The 25,856-nt window shown below is 37.4% G+C and overlaps 1 protein-coding gene and 1 long non-coding RNA gene across 2 annotated transcripts; both read right to left on the reverse strand.

Annotated features, from left to right (window-relative positions):
* Window positions 1-3,947: 3,947 nt before the first annotated feature.
* On the reverse strand, window positions 3,948-15,862 carry TBPL1 (TATA-box binding protein like 1). Its single transcript, XM_063309819.1, has 7 exons — window positions 15,585-15,862; window positions 10,817-11,003; window positions 9,486-9,568; window positions 9,311-9,374; window positions 7,183-7,286; window positions 6,952-7,046; window positions 3,948-5,204 (listed from the first exon to the last, which is right to left on the reverse strand). The coding sequence occupies exons 2-7, from the start codon at window positions 10,949-10,951 to the stop codon at window positions 5,125-5,127; spliced, it is 561 nt and encodes a 186-aa protein (XP_063165889.1). The 5' UTR covers window positions 10,952-11,003; window positions 15,585-15,862; the 3' UTR covers window positions 3,948-5,124.
* A 2,915-nt stretch (window positions 15,863-18,777) lies between these two features.
* LOC134501869 (uncharacterized) lies at window positions 18,778-21,614 on the reverse strand. Its single transcript, XR_010068392.1, has 2 exons — window positions 21,455-21,614; window positions 18,778-19,738 (listed from the first exon to the last, which is right to left on the reverse strand). It is a non-coding gene; the product is annotated as an uncharacterized LOC134501869 (long non-coding RNA).
* Between the last annotated feature and the right edge of the window lie 4,242 nt (window positions 21,615-25,856).

The raw sequence follows: 25,856 nt of genomic DNA on the forward strand, positions 1-25,856 counted from the left end.
TAGTCAATAATACAAATATGAGAAATTTCTGCAAACTTCTCTTTTAGAGTGTGTAAAGTATTTTAGTCATGCTCAGCACACTTGTGCAACTGTACTTGATCAATTATCCTTTTTAGGCCTGTTAGCCAAGCCCTTTATAGGGAAGAACACTGACTACTGCTTCATGCTAAGCCACAAACACACAAACTGCATTACTGTATGGCTTATGGCAACCTATAAGGGCTGCCTAGGAGAATCTACCCTAAGGCCATTAAATCTGGATAAACAGCAAGATCTGGCTTTAAGAAGCTATGGTTAAATTTGAATCTGGTACTGAATTGGGGTTTAGAGTTACTCGCACAAGTTTATCTGAAAGCTTCCCTTTCTTCCTGGAGCTGGAAAAATCTGACTTGTGGTTTAAGCTAAACATTTTTCTTTATATTTTAAGTGGTATTGAACTTAAGTCATGATATTTTTGAAGGAAACCAGTATTCAGAACCAGATGGTTTAAATCACTTGTTTTGTTGTGGTTTGTCTAGGATGTTGTAGAACTAAAAAAGGTGCACCACAGGGCAATCAAAATGAGGAAGGGTCTTGAGCAACTCTCCTTTGAGAAAATGGAAGCTTTTTACTGTATCTTAGAATAAAGGCAATAAGGATACAAATCACGATGTTGAGAAAATGTTTGCCTTGAACTCAAGGTAATCCAATGGAGCTGAATAGTGGGAAGGTTATGGGTGGGCCTTCCAAAGGCATTTGGTTGGCTATTATGCAAGAATACTGGCCTGGAGAAGCCACTGATCTGTCAATGCAGCTCTTCAATGACGTAGCAATATGCTGTGGCTAGTTTAAACCAATAAGTAAAAGCTTCCAGTTTCCTCTTTATGTTCACACCACAGGAGAACGGGCAGAACAGATATGAATTTGAGGCTTCTCAAGATGTATTCTTGTACTTTTGAACTATGGTTTGCTGTTATGCCTGAAAAAGTTTATCTGCTGTAGATTGTACAGATTGTAGAAGTTACATCAGCCTTAAATAATGACTAAAACCTCCACAGGTATGTTTCCACAATTTTAAGCATATTAGGAAATTCAAGAAAAAAGTATACTGTCTTCTTTTAACGGTTGTTTAAATATGGGGTGGGCAGTCTTAGCAGGCTCAGAGCCCAGATGTGACATAAGGCACTGAATTGGAGGCTTTAACCACTGATGTGCAACTTCACATATGAAAGAAACAGCATGTTTTTGCCAGCTGCACTACAGCCACTGAGGAAGGTAGTCTGAAGACCTCTCCTGGTCCCTGACTTGCTGCCTCCTCCTGTTTCTTGGAGAAGGTCCTCTTCCTGAATAGCCCAGTGATTCTATGTGAAAGCATTTATGGACATGGCAAGTGGCAATATGATGGAGGTTGGGGTTGTTCAGCACCTATGACAGACTACATTGAAGTACCTACAGGGTTGATGAGTTGCCCACTTTTCTGTTGAATCCATGAAGACTGATTCTTTACTTTTTTTTCACTGACATTTCAGATTAAGAAATGAAATTATTGCTATAGTTGTCTTGAAACATCTGATTTCTTTTAACTTCAGATGGGAAAAGACAGTGAGTATTTGAAATGTTTTAACTTTAGCAGGTGGACATTATGAATCAGCTACTTATAACCTAAAGCAGCTTTTAGTCCATTACTGCTACTCATCATCTTTGTTCCCATACCATCCATGTAAGCACTAGCAGGATAATGTACCAGCGCATGCATACACACAACATACACACACACACAAACTTACTTCTGAACTCGTCCGTGTGGTAAAAAAAGTGTGTGATAACCTGTGCCAAGAGGATCCAAAGGCCTGTTCAAATCACTGGCTGCATTCACATATTGCACTAAAACTATAATGTAGTCTGTCTAAATTTTGGCTTAGTGTATGTGAACTGCACCACTGTGGTCTGCAAACCATGGTTTATGACTAGTTATGTGTAAACCAGGCTACTGTGGTTTCTTGAAAAATAAGGTCTAAAACAAACCATGGTTTAGCACAATGTGTGACTCCAGTCAATGGAAAAGCATCCCTGGTCTTCTTTATGGTGGGCCAAGAACGGTTCCTATTCTCATATAACTTTTTTTCTTCAAACTGCTATATCGATTTGGGCTTTATTTTTATGGGAATGTTTTTTGTGCTTTTCTGAGTTTCCTTCCACATAGTTATGATTCCCACATGTAACAATTGTCCTGTTTAGCAAAATGCACCATTGACACATTCCCTGATTTTGACCAGCAGAGTCCCACTATCTCACCATTATTATTTGAGTCACTTTTGTGCAAATGCATTCATATGAGAAACAGAATCCTAACTCTAATTTCATTTTAAGCAATGCACCACACATACAGTATATATGTAAAACCAAGATTCCTAATTGGAATAAAAACATTAAAGGTAGAGTAAAAAAATTGGAAAGCTATACTTTGAGCTATTTTAGGTGCTGTTGCTGATTTAATGCAATATGAAAATACTTGGATGCACTTCTCTTCCTCACTTTATTCCTGCTTCCTCTAGGCCAGTGTTTCTCAACCTTGACCACTTTAAGATGTGTGAACCAGAATTGTGCAGCCAGCTTGTTGAAGTGCACACATCTTAAAGTGGCCAAGGTTAAGAAACACTGCTCTAGGCTATCCAATCAGCTCGATAATATCTAGCTTACAAAATATAACTATATCAACAGTTGCTGCCATTCTTTAATGGGGCAGGAAAGCCTTAGAAAATCCTTAGAAAATCCTGAGCAGTACATAGAAGTGAGTTAATTGATGAATAAAGTGCATCAACAGTTTATACCCAATATATGTCTGAATAGAAAGGGTAAATCTGTAAATATTCAGTGCTCATTAACTTGCTTTCCTCATTACAACTTCTATCAGACCAACCTGAAATTTGGCAGAATTGTGGACTACAACTGCACTCCAACCCATTAGCTTTGGAAGTGTCACTTTTATAAGCAATAGACTTATGAAATGTACATTATGACTCAATTAAAAGTAAATGAGTTTAGGAAGTATTTTCTCTATCATTCTTCTTAAATAGTTTAATTATCTCCATACTTGTTCATACAATGTAATTATTATCTTCCATAAGTTTCCAAAGGAGAAATTAACAAATTATGAACACTTGATTAGGGGTGAGAGCCAGTCTGGTGTAATGGTTAAGGCACCAGGTTAGAAACCAGGAGACTGCGAGTTCTAGTCCCGCCTGAGGCCAGATGGGTGACCTTGGGCCAGTCATTCTATCTCAGCCCTAGGAAGGAGGCAATGGCAAACCACTTCTTAAAAACCTTGCCAAGAAAGCCGCAGGAACTTGTCCAGAACAGTCACCAAGAGTCAGCAATGACTTGAAGGCACCAAAAAACAAAAGCAAAAATGATGATCAACAGCAGCTTATGATTATGGGGCGCCATGCCTAATTGCCATCATCATCATCATTAATTGTTGTTATAGTTGTTATAATTAATATAATTGTTATTATAATTATAATTAATAATTATAATAACTATAATTGTTATAGTTATTAAAATTATCACTTTGTGTCTTATCTGTGTGAGTAGATGCCTCTCAAAAGGTTAGCCTGCTTCCTTGGTGAAAATGCTTGTGAATTTGCGTTTAAGAATATATATTTAGCATGCTTTCTGGATGGAGTAACACAATCTATTTATATCCAGTCCATTTGTATTCTCTCCCAAAACACAATTTATGTATCTTTTTCCCAGCAGACCTCCAAAGTTCTCTCATGACATTTGAGCAATATTTTAAAAATAGTTTTAAAAATACGCCTTCAATGGGATTCTATCTGCAGGACTCTGCTGAATTTATTTCAGTCTGACATGCAAAACTGAAAGCTGAATACATGATATCTGCAATATTCATATTCATATCAACATTTATTCAGTTTTGAGGCTTAGATATGAAAAAGAGACATCTGCATTTTTACATATTTATTGTATATGGTGAGAGTAGCATCTTCATTCCAATTAAGATTTACTAATACCACTCATCTGTACCAAATGCACATGTACTGAGAGACTCAACATTGGCTTTTCAAGTCCCAAGATTACATGTCAAAGCCAAGCTTTCTTACATGTTAGAATAAAAATTAAAAAACAAAAAACAAAATGAAGTACTATAGAAGTATTTGGCAAGTGTGGACAATTCTTTAGAAGTAGCTAAGGTCTACATCAATTAATTTTTTCCTGAAAAATAACATTAGTCAATGGAAGTAATTCACAGCAGTTTAAAAAAAACCAACCAAAACTGTATCTGGATTATGGACACAGTAAGCTGATTTTACTAACATCAAGTGCTATAATGGTACTTCTATCTTTACTGAATACAATGTTCATTAAAATCTGTTATGCTCTATAACGTGTCCTTACTGAACAAAGCAGGAAGAGATCAGCCAATCTCTGCATTTACTTACAAATATATTGCAGAAAAACCAGAGTCTGTCCTTTGTACACACATGTATCTGTCATTCACTTGAACCTAGTCTGCTACTGACCACTTTATACACACACACTAAAACTGGAACAAAAAATGAACAAAATATTACACTAATAATGCTCTAGTTACTTTGCCAATATACAATTGTTAATAGAAAAGGGAAAAGGAATGTAACAGAACAGATATGAAGGAAGGCTTCGCAGACTTTTATTTGTGCATGTTTGTCAGGTGAAAAAGGTAATGTCTACAGCTTCTTTGGTGCCCAACAGTCAGCATACAAAAATGTAAAAGACTATTAACAAATAAAAACACAAGCTCAACCTAAAGAAGTATTTCGAAGGTTAGTGCATATCATGACAATTCTGCTTATGAACACAGAAATCACTGCAGAAATAAATAGAATGTCTTGTAAAAAGCAGCAATTTCATTTTTTCTTTTTTTTGTAAACTTTTTTTTTTTTTTTTTTACAATACAGCACTGTTCAAAATAAAATCCAAAAGGGACTGGAGCTTATCACTGTGGCCAAGAGTTTGTACCTCCTCAGCTGTCTTGGTCCAGTTATCCTTTTTTCCTTACCCTTTTTTTTTTTGCTTTAAGTCCAATATGCAGCAGTCTTATAAAAGGTGCTTGGTTAGTCCACCTAACCATGAAGTGGCAAATTATAAAATTTCTTTCCTGCTCTCAAACACAAATGGATATATCTGTTCCACTGCAGTGGCAACAGCCTTTACATTTGGCCCTAAGAATAAACAGAAGAAAAAAAAAAAAGCTCAGAATAGGCATATAAAGAAACCTCTGAAGCCCTTAAACTTTATTAGTGGAACTTAATACTTTCAACATTTTTTCTCCAAAATTCTAAAAGCAAACAATTCCAAGTAATACGACTGAAGCAGAAAGTACCTTCAAAACTAGCCTGAAACATTCATTAAATTATACATCACACACAGCACAATATATCCTAAATTGTTCTCTCATGTTGAAGACTAGCTGTACCATAAACCCAAAACAGCAAAAGAAAGTGCAAATTCAGCAACTGATTTCTTTTCCCAAAATTTGCTTCTTGCACTTTATATTGTTAAATTACCTGATATCATCAATGGCTACCCAACACTCCAACTCAAATTAGACCTTAATATAGCTATTTATCTTATTTTTCTTCAATTTTAAGTCCAGAAAATCTTCACTGGGATCACAATATAGAAGAATGGAAGTCTTATTTCTTCTCTCCTCAGCAAGACTGAACAAAATTGTTACTTCCCCAGAGTTGCTAAAATATAAAAAGGAGAATGTTCCCATTGGTACAATGGGATATTTTACCCTTAAAAGTGTTTAAGTCACAAGCAGAAAGAAAGGAAGATCTGTAAGCCTTCCTCTATTGTGTGCTACATTCTAGATAAAAAAAATCATTCCCCGTGTGCTTGTAATTAAATTGGAGGTGTAACTAAGCTACATCCTATACACTAAGAACACAGTTTTTTTCCTCAGTTAAAATGTATTGATTATGGATGGACTACTAAATTTAATACCTGAAACACCTAATGGTGACAAATTAGCTGATCTCATTCAATTATAATTCAGTTCCTGTTTTTATCTGTTAGATTTTCAATCTAATTTAAATCTATTCGACTTTCAATCTAACTGAATTTAATTTGACTGATTTCAGTCAAATGCCACTTGTTACGCAGGAATGCTGATACCACTTTAATAGGAAAACACACAAAGTGTGATGTGATCTCCTACAAAAACAATAACGTAGAATCTACTCTTGGACATAATTTTCATTTAAAAACAAAAATATGGCAATTCATGCACACTTTTCTAAAAGAAATATTGCCTACTATGAGTCTTTATGTAGTCCTACAGACTATAATTGCTATTTATGCATCTAATAATGCTATATGAGCTATTAGAGGTGGAGACTACTATCATGGTATGGTTATTTTCTACCATATAAATAGCTACTCCACATCTTTATAGCTCCTTCTCTTAAGTAATAGCATTAATACTTGGATGTGCAACCCTTTAGTCTTTTGTCAACCACACCATCTAAAAATAATCTATAGTTTTGCTTGTATAAAGTCTACTTTGTTTCTCTTTATTCCTGTTCTCTATCTAGCCATAAGCTATGTTTTACTCAATGCAAGAGATCTGAGTTATAGTGCGACTTTGTATTTTTAGAGAAGGGGGGAGAGAAGTCATTAGGGATTAATTCAATGTACTAACTATCACCTTGGATTTAGATCTAATGTTCATAAACACTTTTGACCAGTTTTTAGTTGTCCACTCCTATCCCTCCAACACCAGCTGTTTAACATCTTGCCTAGTGAAGAGTTCTACTGAACTCAGATTTTTGCAGACTCTTTTGTAGCACATTATTAATAAAGGTAGCATCCATTAGGAGTTTTTGTTATTGTTTTCATGGTTATAAAGCTATCTTTATTTTTAATTACCTGAGGTCCCATCATTATTCACAAAAAGATGAGTACCTGTAACTGTGATACTTCCTGTTGAAAAAATCTGTAAAGTAGCTCTAAGTGATTTTATTCTGTAGCACACTGCAGGATGAAGCTCTGGTTCATAACTAGGAAATAAATAAGCAAAACTTATTTCAAAAATAAATCCTACAGTAAAAGTATAAAATAATTTAAATTTGTACTGTTCAAATTAAAATAATTTTAATTTGTACAGTACAATAATACTTTTAAATTGGACTATACCTGGCATGGGGTCGGTTGTTTTTTGTAAATTCTGGCAATCTGACTTCAAACGGCATGTTGCATACTGCTAAAACATTGACAACTTTAAAATCTGTAAAAATCACCTTTTTGAAGGAGAAAGAACATGTGGAAATAGAATTATTAGAAAACTTTTAAATCTGGGGAAAAAAAGGGCTTATATACATTTTTGTCTTATTTCTAAGAAGCCACCAGTTGTTTCCTGTAACTCTGGCTACAATGTGCTTTTTAGCATAAGACCCTTTTCAGAAAAGACATTAATATATTTTAGTCAACAGAAAATTATTTCAAGTAATCAGCTTTACATCATTTGATTAACTTGTGCAATAGCAATCAAGAATTACCAGTATTCCTGAAAATTGAGACATATTCTAAAATTGTCCTTTTAGTCATATTCCTGTTTCACAGCAAACAAACCTTCTTTATTAGAAAATATTGAACTTGCAGCTGCTATCTTTTAAAAGGAGTCATTCTACTCCCCCATTTTGCTCTTTGGAGTGTTTGATTTCCACTGGCTAAAAAAATAAGGAACCAAGCTGCATTATTTGAAAACATTTTTAGGAAGGAGCCATATGGAGTGAAGTGGCATTAATCAAGTCCCTAAAATCCACATGTATCACTTCTTCTAATTATTAGTAGAAGGGACCATTCCAGAATGCTATAAGCACAAAATAGCACTCCTATCCATTTATTCCAGTATAAAATAATGACAATATATGAATCAGCACCAACCAATTATTGGGGGAGGGGGGAATGTCATAAGTCTCCATATGTCACATGTATGAAATACTGCACCTGCAAAGAGTATCATTTAGATCAGTGATTCTCAGTCTCAGCAACTTTAAGAGGGGTGGACTTCAACTCCCAGAATTCATCCAGCCAGCATGGGAGTTGAAGTCCACCCATCCTAAAGTTGCTGAGATTGAGAAACAGTGATTTAGATTATTTTTAAGATGAGCTACATTGTCAGAAGAGTGCCCTGGCATCCTATTGCACTCTCTGGGAAAGAATGCATTTTGCTACTTAAAACACACACACACACACAACCCTGTAGCCACACAGGACTATTCTGACTAATGTCTGAATACTATGATTAAATTCTACTTACAAGCCAAACTTCCACCTTCTTGAGAATTATATAATGTCAAATTAAACACATTGTTATTTTACTGCAAATAAAGTATACATCCCCCTTTCCTTTTAATAATCCACTTATTTATAATTGAATTTATAATTGGCAAAATCAGTATTGGTAACTGACAAAGCATTTTATTATTGATGTGTCAGCAAAGTAATAAAATACAAACCAGCAAAAACAAAATGCAGCATCCTTGAAGAGGGATGTTGACTGATGGTAGTATTTTTATGATCCAATCATGTACTTCAGTCAACTGGTATCAATTCAAGTGTATGGGAAAACATTTCCCCCAAAGTCTGATTTATGAAGAACTGGTGCTGTATGAAAGCTAGCAAGCCAATATCTAAACTAGATACCAAACACTCACTTCCCAAGTTCACATGAGGATGGGAGAAGACTTGCTCTTAGCACTTGGTTTTTGCAGGAAATGCATGTACAGCCTTGGTGTTTCTTCAATACTTTCTTTATTCTGTTGCTTACAACAGAAACTACTACTTTTTTTTAATAGAAAAGAGGCTAAGCATTTTTTGCAACTATTCAGCCAAAGGGAGAGAAACCCTCCCTCTACAAAGAAATTGATGAAAAGAAAGAAAAACCTGACTGTAGACTGTGTAGAAAAAGGAAAGTTGTGTCTCCCTTTGCGCTAATATTTTTTCAAAATGTAGAAGTAATGACAAGAGCTTCTGCAGTGAGAAAATATAAAATCAGCTTTCCTTTTCTGCCCACAAAAGACAAAGGATGTGCTTTCTGTTCTTTGACCCCATTTTGCTCTGTGGTGTTTTGGCTAGAATACACAGGCATTCATCAGAAAGGGAAAGGGTTGTTATTGCTGATTTATGAAACCTGCTCAGTGGTGAGCAGTCAGCTGGCTTTCTAGGAACAGATCAAATGAGAAAGTCTGAAGGAGGAAAGAAGACAGGCGTCACAATTGACTAATAAATCAAAATATATCTATTTCAATAGAAAAATTACCTGAAAACCTAGTTTCTGCAGACTACGGGCTAATCGTCTGGCACCAAATTTCGCTTCTTCTTCACTAGAGTTGGGAACAAACAAACAACTAGTTAAGGGATTATACAATTAAGGATTACTCATATATAAATTATTTCATTAAAAAGCAAGCAATAAAAATACAGATGGAACGTACCTTGTAGCTCCTGTGCAAATTACTTTCCCTGAGGACCAAATTGTTGCTGTAATCCTGGGTTTCCTAAGCTTCATTAATACTTTCTGAAATCAATAGGGAAAAAATAAATCTTAAATTGAAAAACCTAAAGAATAGATCTAAATGCTATCATTTTAGAAAGATTCAACATGAAGTTTCACTTCTGAGCTACTCTACTCTGGGGGAAAAGCTACTCTAAAATGTTCCTTATTAGAACATAGGGTTGTTATTGTTGTTTTTGTTTTTTAAACAATTAACTTCAATAAAAACGTAAGATTTTAGGCACAAATAACTAAAATAACTCAAGGTGGGGAACATACCTAATACACCTTCCTCCTCTTTTCCCCACAACAGCAGCCCTGTGAGGTGAGTTGGGCTGAGAGAGAATGACTGGCCCAAGGTCACCCAGCCGGCTTTCATGCCTAAGGTGAACTACAACTCACAGCCTCCTGGTTTCTAGCCTGGAGCCTTCACCACTAGACCAAACTGCCTCTTTTTCAACTTTGGAATTGTTCCAAAATGGTCAGAGCACTGTTGGAACACTTCTGGTAAGAGTGGACCCATTTCAAACACAAAACAATTTTGAGCTTGAAATGTCACATATTTAAACATTTATGTACACTTGTTATACATACAATGCAATGTTAACAATTAAAATCTGAGAAACCACATCATCATTTACTACCTCAGACTGAACAGGTCTGGCTGTAGAGGAAAAATATGATTCCTTTTTTAAAAGGCTTAGGAGCTCCTAAAGGAGTACCTTTTATAGTTTGGGGATAACATTGAAAACGCTCTCCCATCTTTAGGAAGCGCTTTTCTGCTGAACTCCATGTCTAGGCAGGTTCATGTTGATAGGCAGCCTCTAAAATGATCAGAATCCAAGCCATTTTAGGTTTTAAAGTAAAAAACTAGGTCTTTTAGAACTGGGGCAGTAGCTTCAAATACTGGGACCTGGTTGTTTACTTACTGCAATTTTGATTGAACTTGTAAATGTACTGGCAGAAAATATACCACAGAGGTCATCCATTCCAACCACCCTCTGATATTTGAATGACTGTATTCTACAGAAGCTGAAGTTTTGAACCTTTTTCAAAAGTAATATTATATAAAGTTCAGTACATTCTAGATATATTAGCACTCTATGTTGCTGTCTCAAAGTTGCTGTATGGAACATATATCTTTACTACTGACACATTGTAAAACATTTCTTCCACCCTTATTACCAAATAAAATATCTAAAATGTTTAGAGTCGTTTAGAGTTTCCAGTGATATGGAGAGAACTCCAAAATTAAAATGTTAAGTTACTTACCCCAACGTCACGCTTGTATATCACATTTGCTCCCTCCAACGCAATCTTTCGCAAATTTAAATGACATCTTGTTCGGAAGACACAGACTACATTTGTGATTAAAATATCCAATGCAACATCACTCTCTGCATCCATTGGGGTGATTTAAAACACAGATTCCCACCACCATACCATGAAAGATCACATCCTGAGGGTAAGATACATTAGTTAAACACTTATCTATCAAAAAGTTGAACAGTATGTTTTAACTCCCAAAATGAAGACCTAATTTGAAAAACAGTATCTTCTTGATAGTAAAGGTAAAGGTTTCCCTTGACATTAAGTCCAGTCTTGTCCGACTCTAGGGGGCGGTGCTCATCTCTGTTTCAAAGCCAAAGAGCCGGCGTTTGTCTGTAGACACTTCCGTGGTCATGTGGCCAGCATGACTAAACGGAATGCTGTTACCTGCCTGCCAAAGCGGTACCTATTAATCTACTCACATTTGCATGTTTTCAAACTGCTAGGTTGGCAGGAGCTGGGACTAGCAACGGGAGCTCACCCCGTCACGCGGATTCGAACCGCCGACTTTCCGATTGGCAAGCTCAGCAGCTCAGCAGTTTAACCCGCAGCGCCACCGCGTCCCATCTTCCTGATAGATACATTATTAGACAATATTTGAATGTTAAAATTACAAAAATCTCTCTGATTTGACTAGAATATTTTTTTACAACAGTTTGATCTAAGAACATCCATTTAATGCAAAGATAATACAGTTAATTTGATTAATTTTTCAGACAACCAAAGCTGTTAAACATACCATCATCTGCAAAATGCAGTGGAACACTTCCAAACAATATGGTCGGCCTTAGAATTTATTTATTTATTTATTTTCTATCCCGCCTTTATTCTTTTTATAAATAACTCAAGCTGGCAAACATAGCTAATACTCCTTCCTCCTCCTCTTTTCCCCACAACAACAACCCTATTAGGTGGGTTGGGCTGAGAGAGAGTGACTGGCCCAAGGTCACCTAGCTGGCTTTCATGCCTAAGGTGGGACTAGAACTCTCAGTCTCCTGGTTTCCAGCCCATTTTCTTAACCACTAGACCAAACTGGCTCTCTTTATAATTTATAGTTATAATTTAACTTTCTGGGGCTTTTTCTTTTTCAATCTTGCAATTGTTTGAAATTATTTTTTCTTCACTAATACTTTTCCTTTCATTAATTGGTTTAGTACATTATTTTAAGAAATGTAGTTTACTCCTAGTAAGACTTTACTAAACATAAATGACATTCATAACCAAATTGTTTTCTGTATTAGTTAGCAGTAACCCTATTTTCATAATCCTGGAAAAAAACTTTTGTTTGCTTCAGATCCACCTTTCATTTATACTAACACATATATTCTTCAGGGTATATCATCACCAGCTCTTAAAACACTTTTCCTGCATTAGATAAACAAGATCCATAGTCAATTAGACTGAGGAACTTACAATCCTGAATTTATACTCTATTTGCAAGTCATAAGAAACTGGGAGACAGAAACTTAACTGAATTGTTAATGTATTTCCTGCCTCCTGTGAACATGATGGAAGAGAGAAATACATTGTGAAATTCAGTATTTTCATGCAGTATCTTTTTAATTATAAAACATGTTCTACTCGAAGTGTAAAATGTATATTTTTTGTTCTTCTATGCTGAAGGAACTGTGCCACTGCATTTGGACTTAAATGAAGCTTGCTCATAGTAGATGGCATCATGCCCAAAGTTACTGCATAGCAAAAGTACAGATAGAAGGACTGAAAACTAGACTGCATTATCTCCTTCCAGGAATGGGTGAGATCTACTAATCAAGAAGTTGCCTTAAATTATCATTAAGGAATAATCTAAGAGTGCACCAAAAGTGAATTCAAGTTAACAATATAACCTGCATCCTTTAAAGTTATCCTATTTCAGATTGAACTTCTAACAATTATTTTTCAGCCATAAACATCTGTCTAAGCAAGATCTGAAGTATCTGAATTGGGAAACCTTCAACTATTCCTTAACTAGCTGAACTTAAATTACAAGCAAGAGTGAAAAATGAATATTGTATGGATCTTTGAAATTAAATTCCTATCACTCTTTGCCAAAGCTGAGGAACAGTGGGAGTTGCAATTCTGTAACAATTGATGGCTCACATGCTGTTCACACCTTTATTTGGGCTCAAAATTTTTATCGCAAAAGTGCAACTAGGAAAGAGACCAGCTGGTAGTTCAACATAGTGGCTGGTGAACTGAGAGGAAAAAAAACATGCAAATCTTTAGTGGAGAAAAGGATGATACAGGAAGCCTACACAAGTTCTGGATATCTATTTCCTGAATGTGCTTTCTGCAAGTCAGCTAGCAGCTGTCCACTAAAAATATTTCATTTCCCATCAAATGCAGTGATCTATTCCTGAGCTCAGATATGTGTGAACATATAAACAACTTCCTTCTTAATTACATACTGATTCATAAAAAATATTTCTACATTTTTTCTCTAGGATGCTGTCACAGATTTCAGAAGTGTGGATGGAAAAAGCGGCACGTAATAAGATCCAGCAAGATTCAATGGGCAGGATGCTCTGGAATACATTCAAAGTGGCTCTACAATATTACCCCCTCCTCAATTGAGAGTATTCATCACAGTTACTCTTTAATAATTTTTAAGACCTGAGTATTATGTATTCTAAAGGCACCAATCCCCTCCTTTAATGATTGACATGCATTTCTGCAATAGTCATAGCAAGCTTAAGAACTGACTCTGACTATATGAGTTTCAATATGAACACTCCATTGGTGAATATAATTTCAGATGGGTTGATAGTGGCAAAATAGAATTCACTTGTTTTATCCTGATGTCATCACTGCAATGTCCAATACTCAAGGAGTACAGGGACAGAAGCAGCTGTGAAAACTCCCCTCCACATAGCACAATAGCTCAAGGCTATCAAGATCTTGTTGTACATTCACCTCATCTAGCTCTAAACCTCAGTATTGTATTATAGTTTAATTGAGGTAATTCCAAGAGTTCAAGACAAGGTGAACAAAATACAAGTCATCTAATGAGAGGCATTTATTTCTATTTTACAATGTTATCTGAGGGACAAGAGGTTTGATTGAGGGATATAAACTTGACTATATACATCCCAATTCCAGAATACCTCAAGCCTTGCCTTTTCACAACAGGAAGCATATGGGGTAAGGTGACTGATATGGATTGGAGAAAACTTTTCTTGCATTCTAAGAGATTTCTCAGTAATAATTAATGTTAAGGAACTAGAGCTCCTACAAATGAGGTATCCTGCATTTGGGAAGGGGAGAAAATATATGTTTCACAGACCACATCTACTATCCCTGATTGTCTTCCAGAATACAATATGCCAACCTTCCTCAACCTGAAACTCATTTTAATTCATTGCATTTTCCCCACTCTGTTCTATGGACTCCAGATTCAGTTCTTGGTGGGTTTTCTGAGATGGGGGGTGGGGAGAATACTTATTTTTCATTTTAATTGCAATCGTGTTATTCTGAATGATTAGAAGATTGAGTATTATTTATACATGCAATTAATAATCTGCTTTTCAATATACATTAAAAAAAAGCAGTTGAAAACAAGTTAACAGTAAGACTGGGCAGATAGCTGCACTGCCCAATAAGCATGACTAAATCATAAAACAGGAATTAAAATTCACTATTCATAGTGCTGAACTGCCAGAGCAAATAGAAAAATAATTCCAAACGCAACAAATGTCTGGTTGCCCAGTCAAAAAGGCTGTCTCAGATCACCATCCACATAACTTCAGATGGCAATGGGACTGAAAGGGCAACTGATGAAAATTATAGGACACAAGAAATAATAGCTATTGAACATTGTGATGGTACAGAATAAATGTAGCTATTTAAGAAGTGATGAGATGGTCTCTATCAATCTAGGTTACCTAACAGCTGTTTTTTCTATTAACTGGAGTTTCTTTAGAAGAGGTCCTACATATATCATATTACAATAGAGCAGTCTAGAAGTTACTGCAACATGGATAGCTGTATCCAGGCTCTATTAAAGGAAGTTATAAAAAAAGCTTCTCTTAGAATAGGATGCTTGGTATTATGAAACCATCTGCCCCAGTGATAAGATACAAATCTGGGCCTCTATAGAAGTAACCCTACGAAGAACAAAACTGTATCTCTGCACAGATCCATTTCACTCTCCGACCCCAAGAGGTAAGTCCGCAGAGCGCAGCACTGGAGAATGCGAAAGAACAGCAGTGGTGAAAAGGACCTTCATCTTATTTACTTTTTATTAATATGAGTCACTGAGGTTGCCAGGAAACAGATAAGAGTCTGCGGAGGACGCTGTTTCCTCCTCCTCCTCCTGGCTCAGTTTCCCAGAGACTAAAGCAGCCTTTCCCAACCCGGTACCGTCCAGATTTCTTGGGCTACGACTCTCATCATCGCCCCTGCCAGCATGGCTGTTACGCAAGGGGACACTGCGCTGGGGAAGGCTGGCTTATGGCGTTGGATTCCCCCTCGGTTATGCGTGCAGCCGAAACGGAAGAAAGATGGTGAAAGCTGGAGCTGATGAGGAGGGAGGGGAGGAGGGAGAACAAGAAACGCAGCGGCTCCCTTTCCACCGATCCAACTCTTAGGCCCTTTCTGGACGCAGAAGCCTGCCTGCCTGCCTGCCTGCCTGCCTGCCTGCCTTCCTTCCTTCCCCCACCTCCTTAGCTCTTCCTTGATCCCAAGATGCGAGACGGAAAGCGAAAAAACCCACCCCAGCGCTTCTTCCCCCGTTTCCCGGTAGGCTCGCGTGCAACGGTTCGCGGCACGAAGACCGTTACTGACGTACAACCCGACGGTCTTTTCGCCTCCTCTTGCTCAACGGCTTCCAACCAGACCCGGCCGCTGAGCGACCCACAGTCGTTCAGCCGCCGCCGCCGCCGCTTCTTCTGACGGTTCCGGGTTTCCAGGCCGCCGAATCTCCGCGACACAATAAAACATCACAAAGCGCGCGAACACCATCGACAGCCCTCCCATCTCCGCTCCCTAGAGCGGCAACCGGATGTTCTCCGTAACCCCAGTCCTTCCGGCTAAGGTCGCCGTTGTTTGATCAAATTCATGTTTCTTCGGGAGTCCGAAGCCTCCGATGCAAATCAAGAAGGCGTGGTCAGGGAGAGCAATCGCGTCCCAGCTTCCCCCCCGGGATTTTCGCGGTGGATTTTTGCCGCACGCGGATGCAGTTGAAGGCTAATAGTAATCTGAAAATGTGGCAGTCGCTAGATGACAGCAGAATCCAGAGTTTTACGTCTGCTGCCTGCCATGTAGCGCTTATCTAAGTGTTTAACGTAACTCTCCTTCTGGAAATAGGGAGCAATAATGCTCTCCTTTCTTTGCCCTCCTTCTCCTTCCCTTCTCCTTTTCCTTGTTATCATTATATATCTATATAGATATATAAAATATACATATACATATACATAGATGCCCAATACTGCTATAGTCCTGCCTCCTATTTTCCCCACAACAACCCTGTGAGGTGGGTTGGGCTGAGAGAGTGACTGGCCCAAAATCACTCAGCCAGCTCTCTAGGGGGTAGTGTGTAGTCGAGCTTGGCTAATCTTGAAAAAGTTTCGCAGATAGAACCTGAATGAGAGAATACTGAGATATCCCAACACTGTAAGCCAAATTTGAAACTTGAAAAAACACCAGGCCTGGGGGTCAGGAGGTGGGGCTGAGCCAGTACACTGGTTACATTAACTTGTGACTGATGGGTCTGTTTTTACTCCAGTTGCTGTTTTATGTATATTGTTTTTTTTTTCCTGTTTGTTATGCTTTTATATTATCTTTAAAACTTAGCCACCTGTAGTCATGAGCTTGAGATGGGCGGCCATATAAAATGAATGAATGACGCAGTGGTAGCAACTTCCATGTTAGTATGATGAAAAGTAGGTGGACTTAAAAAGGAATTGACTTCATCTCAAGGAAGGCTTTTTCCCCCCCTTTGGTCACAACCCTATCAGCCTCAGTGCTGGCTGAGGATGTTATTCTAATCATGCACATTAGCTTTCCTGGATCTGGACTCTCCAGCACACTCCATCTGCAAAAGCCTTGTCTTGGCTGGGGCTGACCAGACCCATTCTGGACAACACAAGTTCAGGAAAGCTGAGGGCTTCAAATTATTCATGAGAATTACAATTGTTAGGAAGGGGATTCCAGGCCAAGAGAAACCTGAAATTTACTCCTTACTAGAGTTCAAGAGGTCCTGCATTAAATTTTATTTTCCGCTATTAATGGACCTCAAGCAGAGTCATCAGTACCTTCCTCAAAAGTTACAGCTCTTAAAATTTTAGATTTCATATGTACATAGTTCATGGAAGTCATGGGGATCAGTGGCTATTAACATGTGACGGCCTCCAAAGGCCATCTGCTGGGAATCTAGTGGGCTTCATTGTGCAGTTGCTTGGCCACTTTGAGAACAGGCTGCTGGACTAGATGGGCCAGGGGTCCAATACAGCAGGGTACCGCTTATGTTCTTATAGTTCAAGATAACCTATTTCCTAATAAAGATTAACCTAAGACTGTTTTACATTTCTCTCAGTATTGCAAAAGTTGAATATTCTTCCCACAAGGCAGTTTCATGCAAGCTAAACACTCAGAATTTCCAAAAGGATCATAGATCGAACAATAGAGTATGTGAAAATGGAGACCCATTCCTGAAAAATATCTTAGGTTCTTTCTCCACTCTTCTCCAGCTTTAACAGTAAAAAAAGTCCTGTTTGAAACGCTGGAGACGCTGCTACTTATCAGAATAGAGAATAAATGAGTTAGGTGGCTCCATCAAAAAACAGTACCAATCAAAGAGCACTGGCTGTGTTCATGTGGCACAATGAACTAAGAATTAGCCAAACACATTTTACCTTAGCATGTTGCATGTTGTTATTAGTTTGTGGATATGCAAATCTAAAACAATTGGATTAGTTGGATAAAACATGGCTCAGTTAATTATAGATGTATGCCATGCAATCATAGCCATTATGTGGGCCTTATGTCTTTCTATTTTCCCCAGATTTTAGGAGCTTCCAGGAAAGACATTTATTATACAATCACCAGCTCAAACACAGAATTTTACAGGAAATTTGGACATGTTGCCCACATCATCATTTCTGTAATAATCATGATAATAATACCACCAATACCTTAAAGAAACTGGACAATGCCTGTTGATGGATAGCATGAAGAGTTGCCCAAGAAACATGATTTGCAAGTAGCAGATATTTTCATTTGAAATTTTGCCTTCAAATGTCCCTGAATGGAGTACTGTAACTGCATAAAAAATGCCTCATTTAGAAACTTTCTAAAGCAACTTTCTAAGTACATAGATATAGGTACAGGTAGACCTCGGTTAACAACTGCCCTGTTTAGTGACCATTCAAAGTTATGACTGCTGAAAAAATAACTTGATGACCAGGCCTCGAACTTGCAACCGTCACAGCCTTCCTGCAGCCATGTGATTGCAATTCGGGCACTTCGCAACCAGTGCACATTTACAACCATCGCAGCATCTCAAGGTCACAGGATCACCATTTGCAAGCTTCACAGCTGGCTTCTAACAAGCAAAGTCAATGGAGAAGCCAGCAGTAAAATTGCAAGTTGCAGTCATGTGATGTCTCAGTTAACAACTGCAGGTGATTCGCTTAACAACTGCAGTGGAACTGACTTCATAAGTCTAGTGCAGTCACATGTTTCGCTTAATAACTGTGTTGCTTAGTGACAGAGTTGCCTGTCCCAATTGTGGTTGTCAAGTTAGGGCTACCTGTACTTGAGGTTTTCAAAAATTGAATGGTTTTTTACATCTAATGGTCATTAATTTTGATCCAAAACACAGCAGCAGCTAAACCAAGCCAAAACTAGGAAGCTAATGCTGGGTGAGAGTTCAGTTGTCCCTCATGCATTTTAATTATGATGAGAGATTCTTGCAGAAAACAAATGCATTTATTAAAGTGTATTATGGATTGCACTGTACTAAATAGAGTATCTGGAGATTCTAGCTTTCTATTCTTAAAAAACAAGCATTTGTAACTAATGTGATTGCAGACCTGACTGAAAACATTTTGCGTGCGCACACACATGCACACACACATTTAGAAAATACAGCGTTAGAGACAGATAATTTTAATTCCTCTCCATGGGTTGTATTTGTTTGTTTGGTAGAAAAACATGCAGAGCATGAGTGCCACCCTGTGGCATATAAAAATAAAAGAAAACAATTGAGGGAATTTATCTTTTTAAGTACTTGGATATAAGACACCTTATCGATCCTAAAGGTGGTACAGTTTACTTTTTCTTTTGAATGTTTTTTTTTTCAAGCAGATTAGAACATTTTTCTGCCTTTTCTTTCTCAAAAAAGAAAACTGCTGTTAGATGTTCTGTTAAACATTTCAGTAAATATTCAGTTATAACTATGAGTATAAAAAAGAAAATTTACTGAACAATACAATAAAATTTATCATATGAATCTATATTCAATTCATATGATAAATGTTGTTCAGTGGAATTTCTGTAGATAAACAAATCTGTGACTCTTAAATGTACATTTGTGGAAGAAGTATAATTAGTACTAATGTTTACATGTTTAGTCATTTCCAACTCAGCAATTGTTAGGCAAACAAGCCTTTAAAGCAGTGTTTCTCAACCTTGGCAACTTGAAGATGTGTGGAAGTCAAGCTGGCTGAGGAATTCTGGGAGTTGAAGTCTACACATCTTCAAGTTGCCAAGGTTGAGAAACACTGCTTTAAAGGGGGAAGACTGGTTTCTTGCTTCAGCTGTGAAATTTACATGGATCTCTGCAGATCAGTCACAAGATTTGAGAAGGTTGGGATACCCTTTAGAACTTGCATGTTTTCCTTCTTGTGCACTTACTGTATGCTGAACCTAAGGCAGAGGGGAAAAATACTTTTTTGTTGAAGTTGTATTCTCTCTGAGACTACAAGGGGATGGTAAAGCCTCTACCAGAATTAGATGTCACCCTTCCCCCCTTTCTTTTTTTCTACTTTTCCCTCTATGCAAGCAAAGTGGGTGAGGGTGGGGAGTATAAATTATTCTTGCCAAAGGTTTGAAACACTATCAATTTTCCCATCCCTTCCATCACTCTGCCTTAGATTTTTTTTCCTCTCTCTTCTCTGCTCCCATCTCTCTCTCCCCCCTGCTTCAGTAAACTGAAAGCCAGTTTCCTACCCCATTTCATCTGAAGTGTGGCTGCTAAAGATTGTAATGCCGCCATCTCTCATTCTAATTTATTAAATTTTGACCATTAAAATCCCAGCTGCTGAACATGCGGAGGCAATGCACAGTCTTCAGGCACTGTTAGACTGCAACTCTCAGTAGCCCTCATCACTGACTGTGTTGGTAGGACTGATTGAAGTTCAACAGCATTTCATGGGGGGTGGGGGGGGAGGACAACTCTAAAATAAGGATTTTGCTGTACATTCAAAATGTGTTTAGAACCACAGACACAGCTGTAGTATTATTTTTCCTGTATGAAGACAACACATTATGCTAAACCACAGTTTGCTTAATTATCATGGATTGTATAAATCAACACTGGCTACCATTACAGATCATATTAAACTAAATACCCTGGTTTATAATTTCAGAGGCTAGGTTCCTGCAATGTGTTAAGCTAGAACCAAGGAAATCTCATAATTTAGTGCAATGCATGAATGTGGAATTTGTGTATTTGTATGCAGATAGATGGGAACTTCTTTGGGACCAGCTATAATGTCCCACCCCAGATGAAAGGAGATACAAAGAACTGTAGAATGCTGGAGGCACTTGCTGACCTATTGGCCATAGGTATTGGTCTCCAGTACTCTGTTCACATAATAGAGTCTCAATTCTCTTCATTGTGATGAGATCTAGTGAATATTACACCTCCTGAAAGAAGGGAGGGTGCAGCTGGCTGAAAACACAAGCCATAGGTTGGTGTTTTTTATCTGAAGGCCTGTGCTCTGGTGTTGATAGCATTGCAGTAGTGATTTCCTCTTCACTGCTACTGTATCCATTCAACAGGCTGTTGCAGTGTTTGTTTGGTACAAAGAAAATTAGGACATGTTAGTTGCACTAATACAGAAGGTGACATTCTTAGTAGCCTTTTATTTACAAAGTTGCAGGAAATAGGATGTCCACCATTCCATTTCATCAGATTTAGAGAGAGGGTTTAAAAAAAAAATCTTTGGGTCAGGATCTCTTAAAATACAGCACTTTAAAATACATACCATATAAAGAGTAATAATTTCTAGGGAATAAAAATATCTCTGCCTAGCTGGCACCAAAAAGATAATAAACTAAGTGCTAAGCATGCCGTACTGGGGAGGGCCTCCCAGAGTTAGAAAGGCACTCAGAGAAGGCTCACTGCCAGGTGGCCACCCAGTCAGGGATATTAGCCTGCAGATTTGGCCCAATTCATGAGAACCGGTTGTTAAATTTTCACACACTAGAGCTAAACCCAAAACTACAATTTTCACACTCTTCCTGACAAGTAAGGTTGCTCTAATTCAATGTTCTTCAAACTTGGCAACTTTTAAGATGAGTGGATTTCAACTCCCAGAGTTCTCCAGACAGCGTGCGTTTGATGCATTCAAACCTAACCAATAACGAGACCAGCCTTTTTCTTCCTGTGGTATAAAAAAAAACAAACCAAACAGTCCATTCCAGTGATTCAATTCAATCATAGTTCTTGTCCTTCCCCAAACTTTGGGCAGGCTCTCTGCACGTGTTAGTTTATTCAATTTAGTGTCTCATTCATTGCCTAATTTAAAAAAACAAAACAAAAGCACTATATACAGTACATTTTTTTAAAGTGGCAAAACTAGTGAAGAGAAGACTAGATAGTACCAGTATGTTGCAGACAGCAATTAATTAGTATTAAAAAAGAAAAAAAGATTAGAAACGTGCACGATCGTCTTCCACTATAATTTTTTTACCTCTTGTCTTACCTTCAGCATATTTAGAGAACATCATACTGAGATACAAATATTTCTCAGCCTAGGATTCTAAGAATTAAACTACATGTGATGTTAACAAAAGTTTCCTTCCTGACACAAAAAAGTTTGGGTGATGGGAAAGATACTTGGGTTAATCCTCCTCCATGTGCCCTGGTCCCAATTCTAACAAGGTCCAGGGCTACTATTATTTACAACAAAGAAAGATCAAAAGGGCATTACCCAAGTAATTAGGCCCTAAGACTGCAGAGAGACCTCTCAGTTCAGTGACTTTTCTTTAAGACAAAATAAGTTGAACTTCATGTTGCACATTTTATACAGCTGAAGTGTCATGTAAATTATATAAATGAATGTGGGGCCCATGCAATTCTTTGTTTAAATTTCACTGAAGATGGCAAGGGGGAAAGGATGACACTCCAACTTTAGCATAAATCTTTCACATACGTCATATAGGCTAATTACCTCTTAGCACCCTTTAATGCTACCTTATCTTTTCTCTCTATACTTGCAAGATATGGGGGGGGGGGCTGAGGCCTTAGGGCCCCATGTGGCTCCCCTAGAGCCCTGTACATGGTTCTTGGGGCTTCTCCAAAATAAGCTGCTGAGTTGTAATTTTTAACAAAATTGGAGGGGAAACATGTGAAATACAGGAAGAGTTATATATACTGCATTTAATTAATTTAGTTTAAATTCAGTTTAATTGAGATGCTGCTGAATTATCATTTTTAACAAGCTGGGAGGAGAAGCATTAAATACATGAAAAGTTAGATATGCTCTAGTTAATTGATTTAGTTTAAATTCACTTAAGATGCTGCTAAATATTGGTAATGTGACGGAGACAGAAAATATGAAATACATGGAGAGTTATTTATACTGTATTAAATTATTTGGCATACATTTCAGTTCGATTATCCTGGATCTGCCTACTTCATTGACCTGATTCAGCCTGTATTTTGCAGTATGGCACCAGCCATGCCATAAAAACCTAATAGCAGCTCTCTCCTGAAAAGACTATATACTCATCAAGGTGAAGTAAGTATCCTAAATTATATTAATATCAAAAGAGAATGCTGTAGTTATTCCAGGTTAATTAACACTAAGTACTGTATATATTAATATTGTATTAGATGTACATTTCTTGCATCACATTTACAGTCATAGTCTATGTAAGAATAACTTAGATAATTACCTTGATACACACAGCTATAAGTATCACTTATAATCATGAAGCATGGATACACTGTATATTACAGCATAATTAATTCTGATCTGAAGCTGCCACAGCAAAATTCATGATCAACTTCTGTCTCTATGAAATTTGATTTCAGAAAAATCCTGGGGATTTCCAGCTCATTGCAAAAGAGCATTGGCTGTCTTTAGAGATGTATTTTTTCTACTGACGCCTGCTACTCAGAAGGTTTCTTGTGTCCGACACGTATGTGAGCTCTGTGTAATTTGCACAATATCCCAATAGCTATATCACATGTTTCCTGAATTTTTGTAAGGAAAAATCTGAAAAATTTGTCAACTTCTGTCTTAAGCTATATTTGTATCACATCACTGAGAGAACTATTTCATGCATGTGACAAGATGGTCTATTAAAACTTCAACAATAAATGTGATTTTTAAGGTTTCATATTTCTATCTTGGTTAAAGGATCCTAATCACATCTTCCCAAACTGCCGTGTGCCTTCTACTTGTATATATACCTTGTAGTTAGATTTTTGTACATTTCTAAGTTAGGCTTAACTTTAGTGTAAATTTTCCCCATGGGAATGTTGCTGTTCCCAAAAGGAATCCAGGTATCAAATTAAACAGAATGAATATATGTATGTACGTATGTATGTATGTAAGTGAAGCGGAAATTTAAAGCCCCTCTGCTGGGAATAACAGTATAAATAACTGAAGACATCTTGTAAACAGTGCGGTCATAACCTTGAAACGTTAAACAGTTCTCTGGGATCTGGTGCATCAGCTGCCTCTGGACTGAGCTGGCTCAGAGGAAAGAGCCCAGCACTTTCTGTTTATCTCTTCGCTTAATCTCTCACAGAGTAACAAATCAGATCAATAGAAAGAATGATGTTTAAATTAAAGCCAGGGCACCATGAGGGTGTACAAGGCAAGAATACCTTCCCACCGAAAGTACTCCATCAGTACTTTTTAATGGTACTGTCCCTGGCTCCACCATCATCTCACGTTGCCTCCTGGGAGACTGTGGGGGTTGGTGGGGAGATATCTTTGCAACAAGGCTTTGCTGCTCATGGGCCCCACTTTGAGAGGCTTAGTCCCAAATCTGTTTTCAAAGTCAGGTACCCTACAATAAAGAATGGAACTTGTTTGAAAATATTATCCTTTTATCTTCCAATAATTTGAATTATTTTTCGAGGATTAATAATAAGAAATTCCAGGTGACTTGCTGTTCCAACAGGGATGAGCACTGGAACTTCTAAAAAATTAAAGATGATCCTATCCTTTGATACATGCAGAACTATATAATGTACACGTATAACAAGGGCTTCCATAGTAGTGTAAATAAAATGCATACATTTGGCACACATATAGCCTTGAACCATCTAACTGCTAAAACATTTGGAAGCATGGCATACCTTAGAATTTTATTCAGTGCTCCAGCAGATGACAAGTTGAGACACCACTGTGATAGAATGCAAAGGCACCAGATGTTCTCCTTTCAGACTTCAGCAATCCACAAATTGTACAGATAAGGGTTTGTAGAGGGAACCTGGATTGGAATGTGGCTCGGTTTGTGTGGGTGCATGCACATTGCATGTGGAGATTGTTAATACAGCCCATCCAGACCAAATCAGATGGTTAACAAGACAATCAATATGTTCATTTTAGTAAAACAGAAGTGCTGGACTTCCCTTTCCTTCAATTTAAAGGACCATGCCAAGCAAGTAGACCTGAAAAGAGCTAAAGCTTGAACTTGTGATCCTACAAATAAATAATCTTGCCTTTATTCATTGGTTAAACCAGAAAACAGAAAGGTGGTATCATTTAAAGAATATTCCTAGTTGCCAAGGAATCATTTTAGCTTAGTTGATATTGAAGATAATGTGTTACCTATCTTTGTGAAATAATTCATTAATTGCCCCCAAGATTGTTGTTGCTAGCTTAGGTCTGTCTGTCCCTCATAATACTATTTCTATCATTTACTGTAATAGAGCGATTGACAATAATAATAATAAAAAACCTTACTGCAAAATATTTCAGCTTTTGCGTTGTTTGGTTATTTTGAAACACTATGGTAGATACACTATCTGAACAGCAGAACAAAGCAAGAGTTCAGATGTTTTACTGTAAAAATGTTATTTGTGTTTTTGCTGTCACCTCTAATACATATATAATTTAAATGATTAACTCCATCCTTGTGGGATCTAGAATATATTTGTTTGAACTGCTCGATACTTCTAAAAAATCCTTTTCTTTCTACACAATTTTTAGTTTTACAAAAAACAAACCCAAACTATATACAGCAGATCCTCAAGCTACTTAGCTAAAAACAAATATGCTTGCATGTAACCTGGATATGAGAGGCAGTTTGGTGTAGTGGTTAAGGCATCAGGTTAGAAACCGGGAGATTGTGAGTTCTAGTTCCACCTTAGGCACAAAGCCAGCTGGGTGACCCTGGGCCAGTCACTCTTTCTCAGCCATAGGAAGAAGGCAATGGCTAGCCACTTCTGAAAATCTTGCCAAGAAAACTGCAGGGACTTGTCCAGGCAGTCTCCGAGAATCTGACACAATTGAACAGATTAACAAAAAAACCTGGACATATTCTTTCTCATGTTGCATCTGTTATCTATGAATGTATACTTTAGAGGTGATGCTAATTTCCAAAAAGTTATTTAGGATCAACATATAAATCCCTTGGAAACAAATGAAGTGAATAGGAAAGCCCTCTGAACTCACCTGGGATTTATTTCTAAGTAGAAATCAAATCACTTTAATCCTTCAAATATCCAGCTTCAAATTAATTCTATTGAAAGAAATTGTACCTACCTTCATTCAGCATTTTTCCGCTTTCAGTCTTA

Source organism: Candoia aspera, chromosome 1 (assembly GCF_035149785.1).
Source record: "Candoia aspera isolate rCanAsp1 chromosome 1, rCanAsp1.hap2, whole genome shotgun sequence".
Taxonomy (NCBI): Eukaryota; Metazoa; Chordata; class Lepidosauria; order Squamata; family Boidae; genus Candoia; species Candoia aspera.

Bases quoted from the DNA above. Each gene is read 5' to 3' on its own strand.
- TBPL1 (XM_063309819.1), bottom strand. From the start codon at position 10,951: ATGGATGCAGAGAGTGATGTTGCATTGGATATTTTAATCACAAATGTA. The intron at 9,375-9,485 runs GTACGTTCCATC...TCCCAACTCTAG, and splicing joins ATTTGCACAGGAGCTACAAG to TGAAGAAGAAGCGAAATTTG. The intron at 7,047-7,182 runs GTATAGTCCAAT...TTTATTTCCTAG, and splicing joins AACAACCGACCCCATGCCAG to TTATGAACCAGAGCTTCATC.